Source organism: Cavia porcellus, unplaced genomic scaffold (assembly GCF_034190915.1).
Source record: "Cavia porcellus strain 051 isolate PalLab524CR breed Dunkin Hartley unplaced genomic scaffold, mCavPor4.1 scaffold_16, whole genome shotgun sequence".
In the NCBI taxonomy this organism is placed as follows: Eukaryota; Metazoa; Chordata; class Mammalia; order Rodentia; family Caviidae; genus Cavia; species Cavia porcellus.
In genome coordinates, this window is record NW_026947499.1 from 29,123,092 (window position 1) to 29,146,457 (window position 23,366).

Sequence of the window (23,366 nt, forward strand, 5' to 3'; positions counted from 1 at the left end):
TCGCCAGGGGCGCTAGGCTTGTCGGGACGTGCGGGCCGCTGAACGTCGGCGCTGGCCGGAAGTGCTGAGACATTGGCGCATGGCTTGTCGGGAAATGTGGTCCCTCGGGGCAGCCGCGGGCGGTGGCCTCAAGTCCTGCAGACCGGGCGGCCCATCGGGCGTGGACCCGGGATGGCTGGGCCAGGTGGCTCGGGGGGCCCGATCGGGGCCGGGGCCCTGGCAGGTGGAGCGCGCTCCAAGGTAGCTCCGAGCGTGGACTTTGACCATAGTTGCTCAGACAGTGTCGAGTACCTGACGCTCAACTTCGGGCCCTTCGAAACAGTGCATCGCTGGCGGCGCCTCCCGCCCTGCGACGAGTTCGTGGGTGCCCGGTACGGCGGGGTTCAGGGGATCCTGAAGGCACATGAAGGGCGGGGGTGTGATCTAACGAGGTCTCAGGGTGGGGGTCTGATGTCGTGACCCGAGTTGGGTGGCCCGGTATGGAAACTGCTAATCGGCTGATGGTGTCCCGGGCAGAGGAAGCAGTTCATTGGAGATCCAGAGCCAGGTCACCCTGGGCAGGGTATTAGAGCTCTTGTGTTTCTGAGGGTCCCATGAGCTTCGGTGGGGTAGTGTGAGGCATCTCCATATTCAGGGGTGTGTGGAGTTTAGGGGTCATGTGTAGGTGTTGGCAATTGACAAATGTTACCTAACTTCTGGGGCAGCCTCCACTTGTAGTCCCAGTTCTTGGGTGCCATCTAGTCAGGGCCTGACTTCACCACCTTCCACCCCTTCTTTCTTTCTAGGCGCAGCAAGCACACAGTGGTGGCCTATAAAGATGCCATCTATGTATTTGGTGGAGACAATGGGTGAGTGAGTCAAGGTGTTTAGACCATGTAGAGAGAAGTATTGTGGCCTGAGACTGGGCCTGTGACGCTCCTGTCTTTCCAGACGTTAACTAAGCACTCTAAGCTTTCATTGCCCCATCTGTGAGGCTTCTTTTAGTTACCTCTCAGGTCATGGGAGAGATTGCATGAGATTCTGCCTGCAAGATGCTCAGTGCAGCATTTGTTCAGTAGCATATACTCAGCATAAGGAAATACTCCCTTTGTTTTGAGTGAGTGAATGCAACTTTGAAAGAAATATAACTACTCTTGCTGCCTCCTCTACTAAGAAATTTTGTTTTCCTACTCGACCCTCTGGGCTTTGTCCACATGCTTCCTTTGTAGCCCAAAGGTATGGAGGACACGATTTTATTTATTTTGTGCACTTCTCACTTTTTGTGAGGGTTTTCCTGCATTGCTACAAGCTCCTGACAAATAACCTTCCTGGCAATGACCCTGTTTTCTGTGGATGGGCATACCTCCATTCGCAAGAACTGTCACCAAGTAAGTTGTGACTGATTTTACTGTGCTGAAGGTAGAGTTTACACATGGCTGAACTTCCCTACAAATCTTAGCCCTGCCTCTTAGCCCAAGCCTAAGCCCCAGGAAAGCCCTGGGCTTTTCTGCTTTAAAGCCCAGGAACAGTACTGGCACATAGGTCCTGCAGGAGTCTCCAGGGGAACCAGCTTGGGGTGATGGGGTAATCAGGATGCTACTAGGACGTGAAAACCAGTCAAAAGGGCTGTGATCCCCTGGCATCCAGCCCATCTCCTTCACAGTCTTTTCCCCCAGAAGCAGCCAGAGGTTTCATTTACCAGTGCAAATTACAGCATGACTTCCTTTGCTCAAAGCCCTGTGCTATTTCCCTACCTCTCTGAGTAAAAAGCTCAGGTCCTCATAATAGTCCATGGAGCCTATATGCTTGTTCTCAACCATTTCTCTGTTCCTCCCAGCCCCTCACTGTGCTGGACCATGCTGACTGCCTTGCTGCATTTGGATTGTCCCAAGTGTCCTCTTGCTCAGCTCTTTGCATTGGCTGTTTTCTCATTCTCACACTTCTATCTCTCTTATGTTGTGGATTATAAGGCCTTCCCCCACTTACCGCCCTTGCCTCTTTTCTTTTTTTTTTTTTTTCTTTCTTTCTTTCTTTTTTTTTTTTTTTTTTGTACCAGGGATTAAACTCATGATCTCGCGCTTGCCAAGCAGGCGCTTATGCTGCTGAGCTAAATCCCTGGTCCCCCTTACCTCTTAACTGCTGCACTTGTCTCTGAAGCTCACAGATGCTGGTTGTGATCTGTCTCCTCTGCCAAGGCAAGGCATATGTTCCTTTGGCCCCTGCATCCAACACCCAGACAACTCAATAAATGCTGAGAGATGAGGGAAGAGGTGTCTACCCACAGATGTTTACTGGAGCCTTTACAGGAATCTCCTGAATCAGAAAAGGCATTGGTATCTAGCACAGGACAGTGGGTGATAGGTGGAGGACCTCTCCTCAGATGTGTTTTGTAACAGGTAGTTTGCATGACAGCTACGAAGCATTAACCAGAAATGTTTTTTGCTACAGTGTATCAAAAGATTTTATGTATTAGGGCACCTTCCTTTCTACAGAATAGTCTGAGTTCTCTGGACAAGATTAACAGTGGGAAGCCAGGTAGTACATGCCTGAGAGAGAGAGAGAGACAGAGACAGAGACAGAGACAACAGTGGGGTAGGGTTTGAAAAGTGGGAAGAAAACTACCGTTAAAAAAAAGCTGACTGGTTAACATTAGTAACTTTAGGTTATTATTTTTTTTCCAAAGGTCAGGACAAAGGGAATTTCCATATTAACACAGATGTAGGTAGACTGGACTTTCCTTTTTGCAGGAAAAATTGATCTGTTTTGCAAATTACTTCCTTAAGAGTTTCAGTGTATAAGACATTTGGTGACTTCACTTTGATTTCACCTGAGCTTGTGGAGCCTAGAGCAGGGGCTCATTCCAAACAGTAGCCTCTCATATTTTTGTTTAACAGATGAGACACAGTATATAAATTTGTCTCAGTCAAGTTGCAATTTTGTAAAGACTGAGTAGAAAGACGGCTTCCTGGACAGGTGAGTTGGGAGTAATGAATGAGGAAGGGCAGGAATTAGTCCTAACACCATCTGCCAAGCTCCTGGCTTTTGGAGTGTTTGGCTTCAGACACAGCCTATAATTTCCTAGGCCATTTTCTTCCCTGTGAAATGGAGTGGATGGGAAGAACCTTGCTGCTGTACACTGAGAAGGATAGGGCAGCTGCACCAGGCACAGGACTGGCCTGACACAGGTGCTGGGCTCCAGGTGGTCTGTTCTCTTCCCTCACATGAACAAGGGCTAGGTGGTAACAGGTCAGTCCTGCAAGGTTGTACAGTGGCCAGTGGATTTGTTTCCCATTTTATTTTGTCTTTAATGTAGTTGGTACACTGGTTTTGCGATTAATAGGAGATGGCAGGAAGATCAGTGAGAAGCAGCCTTCCTTGACATTCGGGCCGGGGCCTCCTTGTGGTGGAGCAGCGTCAGAAGAAGGTGTTGAGATGCAGGGGTGGGGATTCTGGAGGCTGGGGTGACACGTGAGTGATAACCTGGCCTGTGAACTATTTCACATGTTCATGTCCACCTGGTGGGCTCCTGGCAGCTGTGGTTATGCTTTGGTCTTGACCCCATTGTCTGGAAGGCAGCCCCAGTGCCTGTATCAATTGGGGAGCTTCCTTGGTGGTCACCACTCTTGTCCCTTTGGTCAGTGGCAAGTTGCCTGGCCCTAGCCAGGCTCCAAGGGTCAGGGAGCCAGCCTAAAATGGTCCTTCCTGCTGCCCCCTCCAGGGGTACACACAGTGCCCATCTCCAGGGTCCTGGAGTGGCAACACACTGCAGAGCACACCCGGTCATCAACACCCTCTCTCTGGCTGCCTTCTAGGAAAACGATGCTCAATGACCTTCTGCGGTTCGACGTGAAGGATTGCTCCTGGTGCAGGTGGGCAGCCCCTGTGCTCCTAGACCCTGTTCTTCTCCCTGGGACACAGCAGCACAGGGTCACGATCATGGAGAAGTATCAAGGAAATAATGGGGGGCACTGGGTCTGGGTGTTTTCCTCCATTTCCTAGGTATCTACTGCAGCCACATCTGTGGTTGATTATTCCAAATCCTGCTAATTAAAGGGACCTGTTTGGTCCAGTTATAGGTTTCAACATTGTGTCCAGAAGAGCCACTCAGATCAATCCAGCCTCTCCAGATCAATCCAGAGAACTCCCACAGGCAGTGGGTCCCATATAAACTCCGCACCCTCACACACATGCTCTCTTCAGCTGTGTGGCCTTAGGCAGTAGACACCTGCTTGCTGTCTCTCAGCACTACCCAGAAGTACCTCACAGCTGAGGGAGCAATGGGGATCCTGGGATCAGGAGATCCTGGGCTTTCTGAGCTTACCATCGACTCACACAGGAACACAGGCCCACTGAGCCCCTTGTGGTGCCACACTCTGTGGCCTGTGGCCCATCCCCTTGGTCCTCTGGTGCGGTGGGGTCTTATTGTCCTTCTGACCAAGGAGGATGTCAGGGCTCAGGAGATCATGTGACTGACTAGGACCCTCAGCCAGCCAGGGCAGTTCCACATGAAATCATCCTCCATCTGTCCAGGAGCCCTAGTGGCACTGGAATGGCTGCAGAAGTGGGTATGTCATTTCTCACACACTTATACTTTTATAAGTGTTTTATAATGCAGCTGTTGATCAAAACTTACTAAAGTAGCTAGGCATGGTAACACATTCATGTAATCTTAGCATTGTGGGAGGCTGAGGCAAGAAGGATTACAAATTCCAGCCCAGCCTGGGCAAATTAGCCAGATTGTCTCAGAGTAAAAAAGATAACAAGAGCTGGGGATGTAACTTAGTGCTAAGGCCATAAGTTCATCCCTTGGTATTCACATCCCCCTGCCAAAAAAGCTAAAGTAGCCAGTTTACACTATAGACCCAGGCCTATAATCCCAGCTATTGGGAAGGCTGAGGCAGAAGGAGCACAAGTTCAAAGTCATTTTGGGCCACTCATTGAGACCCTGTCTCCAAAGGAAATGTTTTAAAAAGAGCTGAGGGATGTAGCTTAGTGTCAGAGCGCTATCTTAACATGCACTAGGCCTGGATTCATTGTCCAGTACTGAATTTTTTTTTTTTTTAACTCAAGCATAAAATTGGAGCTGAGTGCGGGGTGCACATCTATAATCCCAGCAATCTGAAGGCTGAGGGAGAATGAGTTTGAGGCCAGCCTGGGCTACATTGAAAACCCTGTCTCAGGAAACCAAAAGAAGCCAGGCATGGCGGCACATACTTGTAGCACTCAAGAGGCTGAGGCAGAAGGATCTTTGCAGGTCTGAGACCATCCTGGGCTCAAGGCCAGCCTGAACTGCATAGGGAGACCTTGACTCAAAAAGGCAAAAAAGAAAAGAAAAAAGAAACCAAAACAAACAATGAAAAAACACTAGAAATGAACAACCCTGTGGTAAGCAGTGTAAACGGGTTTTTAATTCAGTAAGTAAAATTTAGAAACCCTCTGCTGCAGAATACTGCCTTCGGCTAAAAAAGGTCCTAGCTGATGATCTTAGAGTGATTTGAGGACCTCCTAGTGACATTGTTTGGTTGAAAAAATAAATTACAAAATACCCACTGTATGATTCTTTTTTCTTTTTATACAGGGTCCCCACTGTGTAGTCCAGGCTTGGCTCAAACTCACAGCACTTCTCCTACCTCAGCCTCCTGAATGCTAGGATTATAGATCTGTATGCCTGGCTATTTTAGTTCCATGTTAAGACTTCCCAGCAGCATAGGTATGCCTAAGAGATGTAGAGGGAGGGCCTTCTGATGTTACCAGTGGTTTTCTGGCAGCAAAATTAAAAATTTCAGTGCTTGCTTTGTTTTCTCCTTATTGGTAATATCTTAAAAGTCTTTAGAATGAGAGGTGTCACCTTCAGGAAGCTTAAGTCCCTGGAAGTCAGCAGGCTGAATTGGGAGGATCACTTGAACTTACAAGTTCAAGGCCAGCCTGGCAGCATAACAAGACCCTGTCTCAAAAAATAACAATGTGAGTTCAGTGCAGTGGCACACACCTGTAGTCCCAGACACTAGAGAAGCTGAGACAGGAAGCGTGCAAGTTCAAGCCTCTCCTGGGTAATTTAGCAAGATCCTATCTCAGAATGAAATAAAAAGGACTGGGGATATAGCTCAGTGGTAGAACACTTGCCTAGCAAGGGTTTAGTACTATAAAAAGGAGAGAGGGAAGACATGAGCCTGGCAGGGGCTATCCTGTGGGGATGTGGACTTTCCAGTTGACTCCTGCTGACACTACCCCTGTGCCTACCCTAGGGCCTTTACCACCGGCACTCCACCAGCACCCCGCTACCACCACTCAGCTGTTGTCTACGGGAGCAGCATGTTTGTCTTTGGTAAGCAGCCCCTGCCTCCTGCCCCCTCTCAGAACAATGGATGCCCTAACTTCCCAACGTGGGTCTTCTCACATCTGGTGTTTTTCAGGGGCTCTGACCAGCCCCTCAGCTTTGTCCACTGGATACCCTAAGTTCTCGTACTGACTGCCCTGAGCTCTTGGTTGGTTGTCTGCTTGTGACAGCTGAGGCAGGAATCAGTGTCCTGCTCACTGTGTGGCTTGGAGCCCTGCAGAGAGGCCACAGGCAGTTGGTATCTCAGAGATTTGCAGATGAAGACTTGGGGTGTTTTTTGTTTTTTTTTTTTTGTCTTTTTCATTTTTATCGGTACCAGGGATCGAACTCACGACTGCCTGCTTGCAAGGCAGGCACTTATGCTGCTGAGCTAAATCCCCAGCCCCCAAAGCCTTGATTTTAAGTGAGGCCAGATTGTACCCCAGCTCCCAGGGTGTGAAGACTTCAGCAGTGCCATGGGCATGCCACTTGTACTTTCTCTTTACCCAGGGGGCTACACTGGAGACATTTATTCCAATTCTAACTTGAAGAATAAAAATGACCTGTTTGAATACAAGTTTGCAACTGGTCAGTGGACAGAGTGGAAGATTGAAGGACGGTGAGAGACTTTGCTGAGACCTGTGGGGCCACAAGGGGTCTCGGTGGTAGCTGGCCTGAATCTGGGGGAGGCCTGAGGCACTCAGCAAGTGGGGAGCTGGGAATGGGTGCTGATTCCCAGCCTGCTCCCAGCTGTGGATTCGCTTCTTTCAGAAGAGAGCTGGATGTGCTGCTTTGTGAGCGCCCTCTTGGATAGCATGGTGGCAGCTTGGAGAGGATGCTGTGCTTGTGTGGATACCAGAATTTCTTTTTTGAGGGGGGTAGGGATGGAGCCCACCGTCTTGTGTATGTGAGGCAAACACTCCATCATAGAATTGTGTTGCTAGTCATACATCTGAATTTTCTTTTTTTCTGTTTTCTGGGGACTGGGGATTAAGCCTAGGGCTTTCACATGGAAGTACATCTCCAGCCATTTTATTTATTTATGTATTATTTACTTTTTTAAATTTTGAGACAGGGTCTTTCTAAGTCACTAGTTGCTCAGGCTAAACTCTCAACTTGCTATCCTCCTGCCTCAGCCTCCCAGAGTGCTGGGATTATAGGCATGCACCACCATGCCTATGTATGAAGTTTTTTTATACAGTTACTGTCCAGGGCTCACAAACTATTGCTTGTTCCTGGTGTAGCAGCAGTGGTACTCGGAGCCCAGTGTCTGACAGATGTGACCCTAGTACCCCAGTTGTGGCATCTATTCCATTATGTGAGGCTCTGAGCTCCTAGTTGAGCTGGGGTACCTGTCTCCTCACTTCTTCCTTTGTACTCTAGCTTACCGGTTGCCAGGTCAGCCCATGGGGCCACAGTGTACAGTGACAAGCTATGGATCTTTGCTGGCTATGATGGCAATGCCAGGTAGGTGGTGGCCCAGCCTGTGTACCTAACCTCTGAGTCTACTTAGTTACAGAGCAAGCCTTCCCAGCATTTGAGGGTTCAGGCTGCAAAAGGCTGGCCTGGTGGATTTTGATGCATTCCTGAATTTGGGCAAATAGAGGTGAAATCTCTTGAGTGGAGCCTTCAGCCAATCACATAGCCTGTTGAATTACTAGATGAAAATATTTGGGGCCACAGGGAGGAGGGATGCTGAAGGGTCCAGAGAATGGGAAGGGGACAGCATCAGGGCTGAGACCCAGCCCTGTGTTTCTGCCTGTGTCACAGATTTTTTGCCTTAGTTTAGAAAATGTGTCACTCTGTATTTTTTTATTACAAGATAGTATGTGCTTATTCCAATTTTAGCATTACAGAAATTCCTAGTAACATAGTGGTAGTAGTTTCAGTAATATCCATGGTCTCCTCTCACCTTGGGGGATAGCTCAGTAAGGAGCTGGCCCTACCCCTTTGCCCCAGATACTGTGCATGAGGCTACTCATCCCTGTCTGGGCTAGAAGAGGGCTGGCACAGCTGGGGTTTGGTGTACTGAGACCTCATGACTGCACAATGGTCCACTAACCCACATGGCAGCTTGTTCTTCCCTGGAGCCAGATGCCCTGGCTGGGTACAGGTTAGGCCCACCCTCACAGCCAGACCCAACGCATCCTGACCCCTCTGTCCTAATGCAGGTTGAATGACATGTGGACGATTGGCCTGCAGGACCGGGAGCTCACATGCTGGGAGGAGGTGAGGGTCATAGGGGACCAGGGTCCTGGGGGAGCCCCAAGAGCCAGGGTAGGGTGGTGGCAAAGTCTTCCTTCTTCCCCTCACCAAAGCTTAACCTCACTTTTCTCTCTGAACTATTCAGCCCATAACAAGTTCTAGAAGTGGTTGCATAGGACTAAATATTCCAAGCCCTGTGGCTGGAGGAGCAGCTTAATGGTGCAATGTTTGCACATGCCCAAAGTCCTGGGTTCCACTGTAGTACTGTGTGCTCGTGTGCACATGTGCATGCACACACTCAAATACACAGACACAAACACACACACACACTGCTCTGGATGGACAGAGTGCCACATGTGACCAGTATGGTTTTGGTGGACTCTACCATTACTTAAACATAGCAAGGGCAGCCTGCTGTCCATTGTCCTGCTTCTGGGCTTTCATACCCTTGTAGAGATGTGTCATTAGGCCCTGATTGTTGATTGATTGATTGTGACAAGGTTTCACTGCATACTTAGGCTTGCCTTAAATAAATTATGTAGCACAGGCTGGCCTCACACTCATGGCAGTCCTCATGTCTCGGCTTCCCAAGTGCTAGAATTACAGTCATGTGCCACTGTACCTGAAAGCCCCTGGTGATTTAACCCTGAGGATTTTGACTCTAGCTTGTCAAAACAACTCATGTAAATGGGTGAGATGGGGCTATAAACTAGCCAAAATTTACTCTATCCATCCTCATTCACAAAATAGTTTTTTTCCAAGAATAAAACTTCCACCTCTGAGTGTATAGAAACATGAGTCCATCTGGGCATGGTAGTGCATGACCTTAATCCCAGCACTCTGGGAGGCTGAGGTGGGAGGATCACAAGTTGGAGTCCAGCATGGACAACTTGGCAACTTAGTGAGACCATGCCTCAAAACCTCAAAATATAAAAAGCGCTGATAAAGCCCTTGTATTAAATACACACACACACACACACACACACACACACACACACACACACACACAGAGGTCTTGTGAGGGCTCCGGGCTGAGCTGCCCTCACCTCTACCCCAGGTGGCCCAGAGTGGTGAGATCCCACCATCTTGCTGCAACTTCCCTGTGGCTGTGTGTCGGGACAAGATGTTTGTGTTCTCAGGACAGAGTGGAGCCAAGATAACCAACAACCTCTTCCAGTTTGAGTTCAAGGACAAGACGTGAGTGCCCTGGCCAGGGAGGGACACAGTGAATGGCCATGCCTGTGTCTGATAGCCATGACATCCAATTTTTCTGAGCTCCCACACAGAGCAAGAACATCAAGTCAAGAGCAGGCTCTTCAGGGTAAGGCTGCAGCTCTGCAAAGATGGGCTAGGGTCCCCAGTTGTCCCTCTCTCTGAGTATCCAGGACATGCTCTGCCTCTGGTGAGTGCCACCCAGAGGAAATATGGCTGGCACAGTTCTCATGATGGCAGACGACAAGAGAGGTACAGAGGCCCTGAATCTTCTGGTCTTTCCCCATCTTTGCTGCTGGCTCACTTTCACCCTTGAGCTTGAGCTGACCTCTGACCCTGGGAGCAAATGCAGAAAATGAATGAGGGCTTTGGAGGGGGTGCATGCATCCCTGCAAGTCATGCATCGTGGGCAGAGGGATCCCTGCTGGGTAATAAACAGATGGCCTAGCAAGGATCTGATTCAGTTCTTCAACTAACTTAATAAAAAAGGAGATTTGCTTGAAGGTGCTTGGAAGGTGCTGGGTGGAAGGTAGAGAATGCTATGAGAGGAGCATCAGAGTATGGGGCCCAGGCAGTTCCCAGGGAGGGACTCAGCTGCCAGGTGGCATACATGCAGCAAGTTGTAGTCACCTGTGTATCTCTGTACAGTCCTATTTCTCCAGAGGTTAGACAGTACCCTTCCTACCCTGTCACTGCTATCTGGGTGAATGTTAGGGCTTGGGCCAGCCCCCTTGGTGGACAGGATGGAGCCAGGCACAGCTAGTGCTACAGCTAAACATGGCACAGGACACTGGGCACATGTACTCCAGCACTCCCTTTGAACCCTGTTCTGGTTACCAGAGGGTCACAGGGAGACCTGTTGTGTGGAGGCCACAGGGGCATCACAGCCCTCACCCTTGCTCTGAACACTTATCATGTGTCCTCAGGTGGACACGAATCCCTACTGAGCACCTGCTCCGAGGCTCCCCACCACCCCCGCAGCGGCGCTATGGACACACCATGGTGGCCTTTGACCGCCACCTCTATGTGTTTGGGGGTGCGGCTGACAATACGTTGCCCAATGAACTGCATTGCTATGATGTGGACTTCCAGACCTGGGAGGTTGTCCAGCCCAGCTCTGACAGTGAGGTGAGTGTTGCCAGGCTGTGGGGTAGGAATCCCAGGGGGCTTCTAACTCCCTGGTTGCATGCCAACGGCTCCCACCAAGCTCCCACAGCCTCAGGGCCTTCCACTCCATATAGCCAAGAGGAGCAAGACCGGGATGCCCAGGCCCTCAGTCCTTTAGCCCCTTCTTCCTACAGCCTGCAGGTTTCCAGTGATTCACATCCTATTCTGTCTACTGTGCTACTATCCTGCAAACCTGGGGAGTCCTCTGAGTTCCCCAGCTAGGCTCCCTCATAGCGCTTCCCTTCTGAGTCTACAGCATTCTCTGGCAGGGATGATGGTCCACAACTTGCCCAGCCCTTGCTGCCTAGTCACATGCCTGCATGTCTCTCCCCACCAGGTCAGTGGGGCTGAGGTGCCTGAGCGAGCTTCCACTTCCGAGGAGGCACCCAGTCTGACCTCTGAGGAGCGGGCTGCCTTCAAGAAGTCCCGAGATGTATTTGGCCTGGACTTTGGTACCACCTCAGCCAAGCAGCCCACCCAGCCAGCCTCAGAGGTAAGGGCCAGGGACTCTCCTTAAGGCTTTATTACCCTGTGAAGGTCCCCACAGCCAGCCCATGAAGGAAGGCCTGTGATCAACCCTTCTCACAGATGGGGAGAACGAGGCCCTGAGAATCACTTACTCATGGTCACCTAGCAAAGGAGGCGTAGTTCTCAGAGCTCACACTCTGCTGCACTCAGTATAGCCCTGGGTCCCATCTGTGTCTGTGGCTGCATCCAAAAATCATCACCCCTCAAGGACTGGGCTCTGTGGTCCCTCCATGGCCATATGAAATCATGTCCTCACCCACAGCCTGGCCATGGCCAGCTTTACTGCTGGAGATCTTGCCCATCCCCAAACCCCTGCCTACATGTCACCCTCCCCAGCTGCCCAGCGGGAGACTCTTCCATGCAGCTGCTGTCATCTCTGATGCCATGTACATCTTCGGGGGTACTGTGGACAACAACATCCGCAGCGGGGAGATGTACAGGTTCCAGGTATGTGGCTCATGGGCCCCATGACAGGGAACCGAGGCCCAGCATGTGGTGGTAGGTTTGTCCAAGGGCAGAACCTGTTGGGATGGAAGCTCCCTGGCACGTTCAGTGGTGGGTGGGAGACAATGCTGAGGGCAGGCTGAGCTGACACTTAGGAGTTGGGGATCATCAGTGCAGCATGGAGAGGCATGGCAAGTGTTTCACAGCAGAGTTGGTAGAGAAAGTGAGCCGCATTGGTGTGACAATGGCTTCCTTGGCAGTTCCTTTCCAGGCCTGGAGGAGCAGGTGGTATCAGGGACCATGGGAATAGTGGGGTCAGGGTCAGCTCCTTGGAGGAGATGGGGATATGCTGATAGGCCCAGCAGAAGTACCTGGGTCAAGGCACAGGATAGAGACATCACAGCCCCACCAAAGCATGAGGGTCCAGCTGAAGGCAAGAATAGCAGTGGGAGTCCCCAGCTGGTATGAGCTGATGGGTGGGTACAGCAGTCAAGGTCCAAAGCAGGCAATGCCTGTAGGGCAGGAGGCAGCTGCTCCTCTCCTCAGTCAAGGGCTGGGCTGTGTGTGACACTGGGGTTTCCCTTCACAGTTTTCCTGCTACCCCAAGTGCACGCTGCATGAGGACTACGGGCGGCTGTGGGAGAGCCGCCAGTTCTGTGATGTAGAGTTTGTGCTGGGTGAGGTGGGTGGCTTTCCTCATGCCCATCTCCACTTGCTGTGTCTGCCTCAAAGGTCCAGCCAGTGGAACATTGGTCCTGCCCTGGGTATCGGGCCTCTGTCCCTTTGGGCAAGGTGCTAGTGTTCTTTACTCACATGCTGTTCTTTGCACAGAAGGAAGAGTGTGTACAGGGCCATGTGGCCATTGTCACTGCACGGAGCCGCTGGCTCCGCAGAAAGATCGTGCAGGCACGGGAGCGGCTGGCCCAGGTGAGGTCCCCCCAAGTAGGCAGCTGTGTCCATTGTTCCTTTGGTGTGCTCTTGAGCTTCCTTCTTTTCCCCACAGAACCTGGAAGAAGAGGCAGCCCCAGTACCCAGGGAGGCCTCTGGTGCAGCTGTGAGTGGGACAAGGCCACCCCTGCTGCGTGTGGCCATCCGGGAGGCTGAGGCCAGGCCCTTTGAGGTGCTCATGCAGTTCCTCTACACAGACAAGATTAAATACCCTCGGAAAGGTGTGCCTGGGATGTGGGTGGCATGGAACAAGGCTGGGGTGGGCAGCAGGGCCAAGGGGTACATGCTACTAGGCCTGCCTAACAGAAGGGCATCCTGAGGTTCAGAGGATCACACCTATGATCACACCCAGATATGGTCCAGACTATACCCATCTATAGAGGGAGTCCTAGGCCCTGCTCTAGGCCTGTCCCTCCTGGGTCCTTGAGGCTCAGGGCCTCTTGGGCACAGGCCATGTGGAGGATGTGCTGCTCATCATGGACGTGTACAAGTTGGCGCTGAGTTTCCAGTTGTGCCGCCTGGAGCAGCTATGCCGGCAGTACATCGAGGCCTCTGTGGATCTACAGAATGTGCTGGTTGTGTGTGAGAGTGCTGCCAGGCTGCAGCTGAGCCAGCTCAAGGTGCGGGCTGGGGTTGGTGCTGCAGCTGGGAGCATCTAACAGCTTGGGCCTGCCGGGGTTGGGAGGTTGGTGCTCAGGCTGGGTGCCCACCCTTCTCCCCACAGCAAGCCTCTTGCTTATCCCTGGCTGTGGCCTGACCTTGCTTGCCTGTCCCAGGAACACTGCCTGAACTTCGTGGTGAAGGAATCCCACTTCAACCAGGTGATCATGATGAAGGAGTTTGAGCACCTCTCGTCCCCACTAATTGTGGAGATTGTGCGGCGGAAGCAGCAGCCACCCCCTCGTACACCCTCAGACCAGCCTGTGGACATTGGTAGGAAAACCTTGTTCCTCTGTCCTGGGGAGGAAGGAGTGGTGTTCATCATGGGTAGGAATCTTGGGAGCCAGGGGGTTAGCCCCCATATGCTCTTGGGCCCAGGAACAGAGGTGGACAGAGGCACACAGGCTTCCTCAAAGACCTTCAACCTCCAGAGCTAGATCCCCTGAGCCCAGTTCTGGGATAGACGTGGCAGCTTTTTCTGGCTGGGCATCAGATCTGATGGTCAGCAGCAGTGATGAACTGCTGAGCTTCTCAGGCACAGTGAGGATGTCCTATCTCCTGGTACCTTCTTGTCCTGTTTAGAAAGGACACCAGACTCTTTCATTCACCCAGCTGTATGTGGGGCCTATGATGACTCCATTTGGTGACATCTGGAGACACTACAGACCACACAGTGGGTCATAGGGAACTCTCCCATGAGGGCCAGAGGGAGGGCCATGGATGGAAGGTCAGATGTGGGGGACTCAGTCCTGAGGGCTATTTAGGGACTATGGTGCTTCAGTTGGCCTGGGGTGCTGTCCCAGAGAACCCTTGCAGAGCAATGATGTGGGCAGAGAGGGCAGTACCTGTGAGATCCCAAGGCCACAAAGCAACCCCTTTGCTGAGGGTCTTCTGGGGGATGTGGGAGGGACTTACTCAGGATCCTTTCACATCCCCAGGCACATCTCTGATCCAGGACATGAAGGCATACCTGGAAGGCGCAGGTGCAGAGTTCTGTGACATCACGCTGCTGCTGGACGGACACCCACGGCCAGCCCACAAGGCTATCCTAGCTGCCCGCTCTAGGTGGGTTGAGGACCTATGCAGGGGGCCAGGGCTCAGGTGGTGACTTCCTTCTGCTCAGAACTGGCTGTCTGCCACTGTCTGTCTGCAGCTATTTTGAAGCCATGTTCCGGTCCTTCATGCCTGAGGATGGGCAGGTGAACATCTCCATTGGGGAGATGGTGCCCAGCAGGCAGGCCTTCCAGTCCATGCTACGCTACATCTACTATGGCGAGGTCAACATGCCCCCTGAAGACTCCCTGCATCCTCACACCCTAAGGGCGCTAACCTGGTCTCAGCTCAATCGCAGACTTTGCAAGTCAGCAGAGGACAGGAGGGGACCAACCTCTGCAGTGAATGAGGGCCCCAGCGCCAGCATCACTCCTGGCTCATCCCCTCAAGATCGCTTTGGTACCCAGCTGCCCTTATTTTGGCCCGGTGATCTTGGCCCAGCATCTCAATTCTGGAGAATTTCCCAGTGCCCAGCACTGTGTTTGATGTTCTCTAAAGCATGTGGGCAGCTGGCAGGGACAGGTTGGAAGCCAGAAGGAATGGGTGGTCCTTGAATCTCACAGAATAATGGGGTCAGTCATTGCTGAATGACAGGAGAGGGCAGACAGATGTGGAGTGATTCCTTGTACTCTACTCCTGGGGGGTTTGAATATGAGGTACCATGGAGAAATTCTGCAGATGTGCTATGGGACCGAGGGGATTTGTGGTTTTCTTTGGATTTTGAATGGAGCTTTTCAGCCCCTATGTGGTTTAGAACCTATGTAGAGAGCAACCCATTGTCTGGGCCTTGCTCCTGGGTGAGGAGGCAGCAGAAGGGGCAATTGGGCTTCCTTTGGCCAGAGGCTCCTTAACTAACTCCCAGCTACCTGTTTGCGGCCCCCTACTACTATGGCTTCTACAACAACCGGCTGCAGGCGTACTGCAAGCAGAACCTGGAGATGAATGTCACCGTGCAGAACGTGTTGCAGGTAGTGCTGGTGACACCAGTGGACCATGCCTTCCCCTCTACTGAGGTTGGGTCAGGGGGCCTCAAAAGTCCCTGCCATTTCAGATTCTGGAGGCAGCTGACAAGACACAGGCATTGGACATGAAGCGGCACTGCCTGCACATCATTGTGCACCAGTTCACCAAGGTCAGGCATGCCCAGCCCCAGTGCTCATGGCCTTAGCTCTCCTGTCAGGACACTGTGGGAGGAGGGGAGTCATAGGCCGTGGGCTGGGCTACACTGAGCTTCTCATTCACTGGCCTTTGCTCACCCTCATCCTCAGGGTCAGCCCAAGTCCTGTCCAGGCTGAGCTTCCAGAGGACTCAGCTGCCCACCTTGGCTCTTATGTGAATCTGGTTCATTGTGCAGGTCTCCAAGCTGCCCACACTCCGGATGCTGAGCCAGCAGCTGTTGCTGGACATCATAGACTCCCTGGCTTCTCATATTTCTGACAAGCAGTGTGCAGAGCTGGGTGCTGACATCTGAGGGTCCCTTCGGTACCCCACCAGCGTGGAAAATGCTGCCGCCTGCCTGCTTGGGCCACTGCAAGGACTGCCCTGTCCATGCCTCTGCCTACAGTGGGTGTTATCTGTGGGGCAAAGGCCAGGGTACTCAGAACCTCTTGAAGGGAGCTAAGGGTGGTTTGTAAGCCCCAAACACCTCTTTTCATTGAGGACACAGGATCCACAGGGAGTGGAGAGTAAGCCACCCTCTCCTTTCCTGATCAGGAAGCCAGGGCTCAATGACTGGGATACCACAGATGTACCCTGGTTAACACCCAGAACTGAGAAACCTGGAGTGTGGCTTTAGGAAGTTCAGCCTTGCTCCTAGGATGTGAATGTGTTGTGGATTCAGGCACTGGGTCCTGATACCAGAGGAGCATGAGGAAGGGGACTGGCAGTTGCTGTGTCCCATCCCCTAGGTCACTGAAGTGTCATGGGCTCTTCCTAATAGGAGCTTATGAATGGGAACAAGTGATATATGTCTGTCCTGAAGATGAATTCTGGAATGATGACCCCTGAGGTCTGTGCCCCACACACATGGCAGGCATGCTGGGCTGTGCCTAGCTTGGTTTTGCTAGCTTCTAGTGGGGCTGCAGGCTCCCAGCCTACTCACATGCACATCTGGGGCAGATAGAAGTGAGCAGAGAGGCCCTAATTATTTACTCTGTCACAGATATGCCTCCATTAAAGCCACAGCAATGCTACCTACATATGCCTCACTGGCACAATCTCCACTACTGACCGTTGCCTGCCTGCCTGCAGTGGACCATCTGTGCACCCCACTGGTTTGGTAGACCCTGGATGTGAGTCAGCCACTTCTATCAACCCTGTCAATAATTCCTGCCACCATTTGTTGCCACTCAGTAACATGGGGAGAGGGGTAATGGGAAATACCCAGCCTGGACCCTCACCTCCTGAGAGCCCTAGAGTAGCATGTGCTCTGCACCCCTCCTGTGCATCTCTGTTGGATTCTGAGTTTGCTCTTTCCTGCTACAGTAGAAATAAGGACAGGCCAGTGCCTCTTCCCATTACCCTAGAGTAAGCTCTATGTGAATCCATATTGATATGGGAGGCATAGTTCTGTGTTTCTGGGAACAAGAATGCAGGAACCCATTTTATGTTGTTTACCAGGAAGCCAGAGCTTACCTAAGGGAAATGACTGATTCTTTTCCTGGCTTTAGAGCTCTTTCCATTCCTGCTTGTGCTCCATTGCTGTGGGGCCCCAGATAGCTGCATACAGGTATCTGGCAGGTGGCAGGCTAGGTACCTTTAGCTAAAGGTAGCAAATCCGTAAGGCCAAACAGCCAGCCAATGGCTTGGTGCAAGATAAGGTGGGAAGTGAGTGATGTGTGGAATAGATGTCCCCTGAGGGACGTCCCCTGTGAGGAAGCAGGTGGCTAGGGTTACTGGACAGAGGCTGAACCGAGATGTACTGCTATGGGTGGGCAGCCAGGCCATGATTTTTTGTGTTTCACACAATCACCCACCCAGAGTTCCTGCAAAGCAGCCTCATTCAAATAGCCATCCTGGAGGTATCAGCTTGAAAGCTCCAGGAACAATCTATACCCTGTTCTCTGCTGACCCTCATAACTAGCTTCTCTATTATGTCTTTTGGACATGAGTAAATTTTTACACATCAGGGACCCTAAAAAGCAAATTTGAGAACAGGTGTAAGTTCTGGAACTAGGAAATCAGTAACGTTCCTTGGATTGTGTGGCTGGGGACCAGCAGGGGTTTCCCCATGGAGGGAGAATCAGTCCAGGAATCCAGCTGTTTACTTTAGTCACATCAGTGAAGACTTCCAGGTTCCCTTAAGATGAAGAAAGGACACTGAGGCTAGGCCCTTCATTCCTGTCTCCAGGATCTAGCCACCTGTTCCCATAAATTTTTTCTTGGCAACATCTTACCATCTTCTGAGTACAACACTGCCAGAAGGTTGATGACTGTCATTACTGTCCCTTTTTCTGACAAATGTGTTCAACCATGAGTGGTACAGGGAACTGCCTCTACATAAAAACAGTCTGGAGGGGCTGGGGATTTAGCTCAGTGGCATAAGCGCCTGCCTTGTAAGCAGGCAGTCGTGAGTTCGATCCCTGGTACCGATAAAAAGGAAAAAGACAAAAAAAAAAAGGTCTGGACTGGGTTTTCCGAGTAAGCTTAAAAGGGGCTCCCCTGCCTAAGGCTGTTGCAGGAAACAAGGATAGGTTTCCTGGCATTGTCTCGTGGCCTCGACCATTCTATCCCATAAGAACCCTGTGGAACAGTGTTGCCCAAGCACAGCCAGGGTGGCTGTCCCTTGTGCAGGACTGAGAGGTGGCTAAAAAGTAGGCTCTTCACAGCCTAGAGTTTAGATTACAGGATCTTAGTTCTCTAGAGGTTGCAGCCAGTTTGAGGGAGGGTGAGGAGACAAGCCATCATTCCTTGCTGAGCCAAACAGCAGCACGTCCTTCTAAAATCCACTTTATTATGGCACCTGATGGGTATGCTGGATGCAGTTCAGATCGGTCCCTCTCTAGGTAGATTGTGAGGAAGAGGGTACAGCTTTGATGGGTGGTCCCTCCCTCAGGCCATGCTGCTGCTCAGTTGCATAGCGAAGTCCTGCACATGCTCTTTTAGAGTCTGTCGGGCATCAGCCTGTGCCCGTTTCTCCCGTGCTCGCTCCTGCTGCAGCTTGGTCAGCCGCAGGCGCAGCCGCTGCTCTCGACGTTTACATGCCTGCAGCTGTCGCTGGGCCTTGTCCAGGGCATCAAGGGCCGCTTCAGCCCTCCGCTTCCAGAGCAGAGCACTACCCACCTGATAGCTGTGTTCATTCTGGATGTAGGCTCCAGCAGGTGGTGGCAGGCGCAACATGTAAGCTGAGGGAGAGACAGGCCGTGGCTCAAGAGGAGAGGGCTGCCGCTCGGGTGAGGGTTGGGTGCTACAGCCCGCTTCATCTGCTTGGGCACCTAGAGAGCCCAGAAGATCTGAGAAGGGGCTGCTAAGGCTAGGCTCCAGTCTCCCAGCTGGGGAGGCAGGCAATGTGGCAGGTGCTGAGGCCTCTTCCACAGGAAAGCAGGTGACATCAGCAGGAGGAGGTGGAGAAAATGGAGTTGTGGGCACTCGGCCTTCAGAGCAGCTGGAGGGAAGAGGGAAACAGACTGACAGCCCAGACTTAAGGCCTAGCACCACTTCATGTCCCTAACAGCTGGTCCCCTTCTACAGGGTCTGTACAGCAAGAACCCCATCCAGTCAGGTTGCAGGTAGAGACCCTAAAGCCCACTCCCTCAGGCTTGGAATGGGAGTGGGGCATGACCCCACCGATAGCACATACCGCTTCCTGCATCGCCGGAGCCGGCTGACATCGTGGGGCCCAGGGGGATAACTGTGCCCCTTGGTCTTGGTTGTCCGGCGCAACTTGGAGAAAGATTCAAATATGGTAGGCACTGCCCCTTCCTTCAGCCTGTGATACCCACTGTGGGGAAAAGCAGCCAGGATGAGATGGAGAAAGATGCTGCCTCCCTGGGCCAATTTGGCCTGGCAAGCCAATATGGGTTCCCCAGCACTAGGGCTGTGGGAAGCGGAAAGGCAAAACTGCAAACAGTTTGGAGCATGCCAAGTTAGGCAAAGTCCACTAAGCTTCTCCCTTGAGGCCTCCTCAAAGCTGGGGTGCACAGAAAAGCTCCCCAGTAGGGCTGGGCTGACAACCCAAGAATAAATTTGCTGGGACAACTGAGGCCAAACAGTGCCCGGAAACATGTTTCTCTGCTGTAACCAGCACAGTTATACTGGGAGTGGGTTTTATTGTAAACTGGGAAAAAGAAACAGCACCCTTCACACCAGGTTTGCCTGTCAGTCAGGACCTCCTCATCAGGATGTACAGCTCCCCCAGTCTGCCTCCTGGAATGATGCCCCACGCCCCGCCCCAATGCTGACTTGCAATGAGGCCCACCTGATTCCCACCAGCTCAAAGCAGTTCTCCTCGAAGTGTTTGGAGCAGAAGTAGATGTACTCAGAGGCCGGGTCCCACAGGCCCTGGCCGCTGGGGTCCAGCCGTTGACAATTGGCCAGCCACAAGCCGCGCCTCGGGTTGTCCTTCTTGGGAAGTCTGCAGAGCCACAAACCTGTGAGCGCCAGGCTGCCCGCAGCACTAGGTTCATATGCCCAAGCTCCCCAGGCAAAAAGAGCAAGGCCGGCACAAGCCGGCAGGAGACCTCCCAGGGACCGTGCCTGATAGGCACCACTCGTTTAGGCAAAGAGGAACCTCAGGCCTCGAGCAAACAGCTTGCTCAGCGTTATACAGCAAGCAAGACAATGAGAGCTGCAACTCCTAAGCGTCCGGTCCTCCTTTTCTGGACGGGATTTAGTCCCATCTGGAGTATCCCATTCACTTTCCTAATCTCAAGTCCAGGGGTAGTTTGGACCCGAGAACCGAGGGCAGCAAAGGCATAGCTGCGGCCCAATGCTGAGGGCAACCGTAGCGCATGCGCATGGGAGTCCTCGCGCACCAGCACGCACGCGCGCTGACCTGTGGAAGGAAATGCCGCGGTTGCGCGTCTCCCGTGTATCTCGTGTGCAGCAGCCGGCGGCAGAGCAGTGACGCGGCATCTGGGGAAGTTGGGGGAGGGCAGGTGGTAGGCAGCTGTCTGGGCCCAGAGTGGCCCCTTGCCTTCAGCCGCCACTCCCACCAGACCTCTAATCGGACCACCCCTGATCCGGTGTTGACCTAACCCCGTCCCAACCCGTTCTCTTAACTCCCGCTAGCCGAACTCACGGTCTCGCCATTGCTGCGTCGCTGAAATCTCGCGAGGGATGGAGCGCGGCGGAAATTAGTACCATAGAGACTCGAGCCGGCGGCTCTCGGCCCGGGGTGGGGCGGGGTGTGTGTGGCTGACCGGAAGAGTTTCTGGTTGGCTTACACCGGAGCCCATGGGAGCACGGGCGTGCGGTGTCTGTGTAGCTAGCCCTTCGGATTGCTCCGGCTTTGACCTATGTTGGTATTTTCACTTTCTGTCCAACGCTAATTCTTTCTAAACGCTCTGGCATGCTTGCAGCAGCCTCAACGGGGCATGGGAGGCAATAATGGTACCTTTGGAGTCTCTCAAATTGGCAGCCGGTTCTAGGAAGGCCCCCCGACCGGAAACATTACCGCCAAGAAAATTGGGAGAGAATTTAAAACAAAAAGAACCTGTGCTCGAAACTTACCCCTAGCCGGAGGTTGAGGTGTATACCTGTAATCCCAGCTATCCAGAGGTGAAGGCAGGAGGATCTTCAAGTTCGAGGCCAACCTGAGCTTAGTGACACCCTGCCTCAAAAAATAAGGGCTGGTATGTAACTCAGTGGGAGCATTCACTGGTTCAGTCTTTCGCAGCGGGGAAAAACAAAAAAACAATTCTCCGTCTGTTGGAGAGCAGTTGGTAACCCTCTGGTTCATTTGTAACGTGCAGAAGATTCTTTTGTACCTCCAAGAACTTGTGAAGAGTGGAAACAAACTAAGATGTGCATGAAAATGGAGTGTCAGGAACTGGGTTTGCACGAGCCTTGTGAAGAAATGAACCGGGATGCCACCAACCTTTTTCCTCAAGAGGAAGGTGTCAGCAGCCACTCCATAACATTGCATGTAAACCCCGCTTAACATAGTCGAGGCACTGTGTTCATCCTAATATCACAAAATAAAAAGGAAACCACATTTCTCTACCAGTCAAGTAAGACCCAGAGGACATAATGCTGAAGCTTACAGTATGTGGTGAAAAAAAAAAATACTGTTTTTAAAATTTTTACTAAGAAAGTACGTTGCTATTAATCCTCAATATACTTGCCCTTGCTTCATACACACATTTCACCATTCTTGCCAATTTGTGAAGCTGTTCTGGAAGTCCTTAACTTTAGTTGCACAGCCGTGGCTGCCTGCAAACTGAATCAATTCAAAATGGTTTACCTAAGAGCTGGGAGTGGTGGCCCACTCCTGTAATCTGAGCATGTGGGAAGCTGATTCAGGATTGCCATAACCAGACCCCATCTGGCACCTTGGCTCTAAAAAACAAGAGGTTTACCTTTCAGTCATTTTGACTTGAGGGAAGTCTCAGAAATCCCATGGTGCCAAATTCAGTGAAGATCTAAGAGATGAGGACATTCCATGTGTTTAAGAAACTGTTAGATGGCACTTGGCAGCAGCATTCACCATGTTTTGATCACTTATAAAACTGCTTAATGAAGTGGGAAGAACAATGGGATAAGTGTGTTCAAAATGAGTATTCTGAGAGACCATTTTTTTTTTAAAAGCCAGTCAAATTTAGCAGTGGGGGGGGGGTATACCAACTTTAGTGACACTAATAAGTTCTGATAACCCACTGCCATCGGACCAGCCAAGAGACCATTAATGACAGTGTTTTTTACTGCAATAATTTTGAAAAATCTTTATTTTTGAGACAAGATCTCACTGTGGAATTCAGGCTGGCCATGAACTCACTATATAGTCCAGGAAGGCCTCAAACTCATGGTGATCCTCCTGCCTCAGCCTCCCCAGTACTGGAATTAGAGGCGTCTACCACCATGCCCAGCTTTAAACCATATTTGCTCACAGTTCATTAAACGATTTTTTCCTGATTCCATTAGCCAATCATTTAGAAGTGTTTCTGAGAATGCAGTAATCAAATACATAAATTTGCCTAATAATTTCTTAGATTAAATTTGTCTTTTTGGGACAGAGTTTCAAAGTACAGTTCAGGCTGACCTTGAACTCACTTTGTAGCCCAAGCTGGCTTCAGACTAGCAATGATCCTCCTGCCTTAGCCTCCCAGTGCTGGGATTGCAGGTATGTGCCACAACACCCAGCCCATCAGAATTTTTTTAAGAGCTTTTGCCCTGATCTATACCCGCAACCCTGTATTTGACAGTCATCTCACTGTGAGGGCATTTATAACCACCACTATTTGCTTTTTATTTGTCCTTTTCTCTTTGAAAACTGTCCCCAAACCCTAGTCTCGAAAAGTCACTATTTTATAGTCTATAAGTTATAGCTTAGGGCCTTAGTTAGCAGTTACACTTTAAACAGCAAGTGAACTTGGACAAACCTCCCAAAAAGATCTCTATTCCCTTCATTGGCCATGAACTAGAGAAAAGGAAACAAATGGTTTTATCTCAAGGTGGACAGACTGCCTGATGCCCACCTCCTGTGACAGTTAACCGTGTGTATAAGGTTTTGTAACATTACAAAGCAATGATGGCGCTACAAAAGGTAGTAGCCACGGTAACCCCAACCTTGTGAACTCATACAGGGGTATAAAAGAAAACAAAGGAATCAGTGCCAGCCAGCAGGTTTGGTGGCCCAACATGATTTACCGCTGCAGTTTGAAATAAACTTTACTTGCTTCTGAAATCTCAATGTCTG

The 23,366-nt window shown here is 51.4% G+C and overlaps 2 protein-coding genes across 3 annotated transcripts; one reads left to right on the plus strand and one right to left on the minus strand.

Moving 5' to 3' along the window:
* Nucleotides 1–10: 10 nt before the first annotated feature.
* Nucleotides 11–16,708, plus strand: Lztr1 (leucine zipper like post translational regulator 1). Of its 2 annotated transcripts, none has more exons than XR_010039749.1 (21): nucleotides 11–371; nucleotides 786–848; nucleotides 3,792–3,848; nucleotides 6,225–6,304; nucleotides 6,806–6,914; nucleotides 7,679–7,762; nucleotides 8,467–8,524; nucleotides 9,558–9,697; nucleotides 10,639–10,840; nucleotides 11,217–11,372; nucleotides 11,744–11,854; nucleotides 12,441–12,533; nucleotides 12,683–12,778; nucleotides 12,855–13,020; nucleotides 13,250–13,419; nucleotides 13,576–13,732; nucleotides 14,398–14,524; nucleotides 14,613–14,911; nucleotides 15,375–15,480; nucleotides 15,564–15,644; nucleotides 15,867–15,974. XR_010039749.1 is itself a non-coding variant. In XM_003478365.5 (21 exons), the coding sequence occupies exons 1-21, from the start codon at nucleotides 172–174 to the stop codon at nucleotides 15,981–15,983; spliced, it is 2,523 nt and encodes an 840-aa protein (XP_003478413.1). In that variant the 5' UTR covers nucleotides 11–171; the 3' UTR covers nucleotides 15,984–16,708. The 2 variants fall into 2 exon arrangements, 1 of the variants encoding a protein (XP_003478413.1); XM_003478365.5 differs by having other exon boundaries at nucleotides 14,613–14,762; nucleotides 15,867–16,708.
* A 1,736-nt stretch (nucleotides 16,709–18,444) lies between these two features.
* Nucleotides 18,445–20,854, minus strand: Thap7 (THAP domain containing 7). Its single transcript, XM_003478366.5, has 5 exons — nucleotides 20,751–20,854; nucleotides 20,505–20,584; nucleotides 19,929–20,084; nucleotides 19,311–19,451; nucleotides 18,445–19,115 (listed from the first exon to the last, which is right to left on the minus strand). Exons 2-5 carry the CDS (start codon nucleotides 20,582–20,584, stop codon nucleotides 18,563–18,565), a joined length of 930 nt encoding a protein of 309 aa, XP_003478414.1. The 5' UTR covers nucleotides 20,751–20,854; the 3' UTR covers nucleotides 18,445–18,562.
* Nucleotides 20,855–23,366: the final 2,512 nt, after the last annotated feature.

Bases quoted from the DNA above. Each gene is read 5' to 3' on its own strand.
- Lztr1 (XM_003478365.5), top strand. From the start codon at position 172: ATGGCTGGGCCAGGTGGCTCGGGGGGCCCGATCGGGGCCGGGGCCCTG. The intron at 7,763-8,466 runs GTAGGTGGTGGC...GTCCTAATGCAG, and splicing joins GGCTATGATGGCAATGCCAG to GTTGAATGACATGTGGACGA. The intron at 13,021-13,249 runs GTGTGCCTGGGA...TCTTGGGCACAG, and splicing joins GATTAAATACCCTCGGAAAG to GCCATGTGGAGGATGTGCTG.
- Thap7 (XM_003478366.5), bottom strand. From the start codon at position 20,584: ATGCCGCGTCACTGCTCTGCCGCCGGCTGCTGCACACGAGATACACGG. The intron at 20,085-20,504 runs GTCAGCGCGCGT...GTGGCTCTGCAG, and splicing joins CGCGGCATTTCCTTCCACAG to ACTTCCCAAGAAGGACAACC. The intron at 19,452-19,928 runs GTGGGCCTCATT...TTTTCCCCACAG, and splicing joins TTTGAGCTGGTGGGAATCAG to TGGGTATCACAGGCTGAAGG.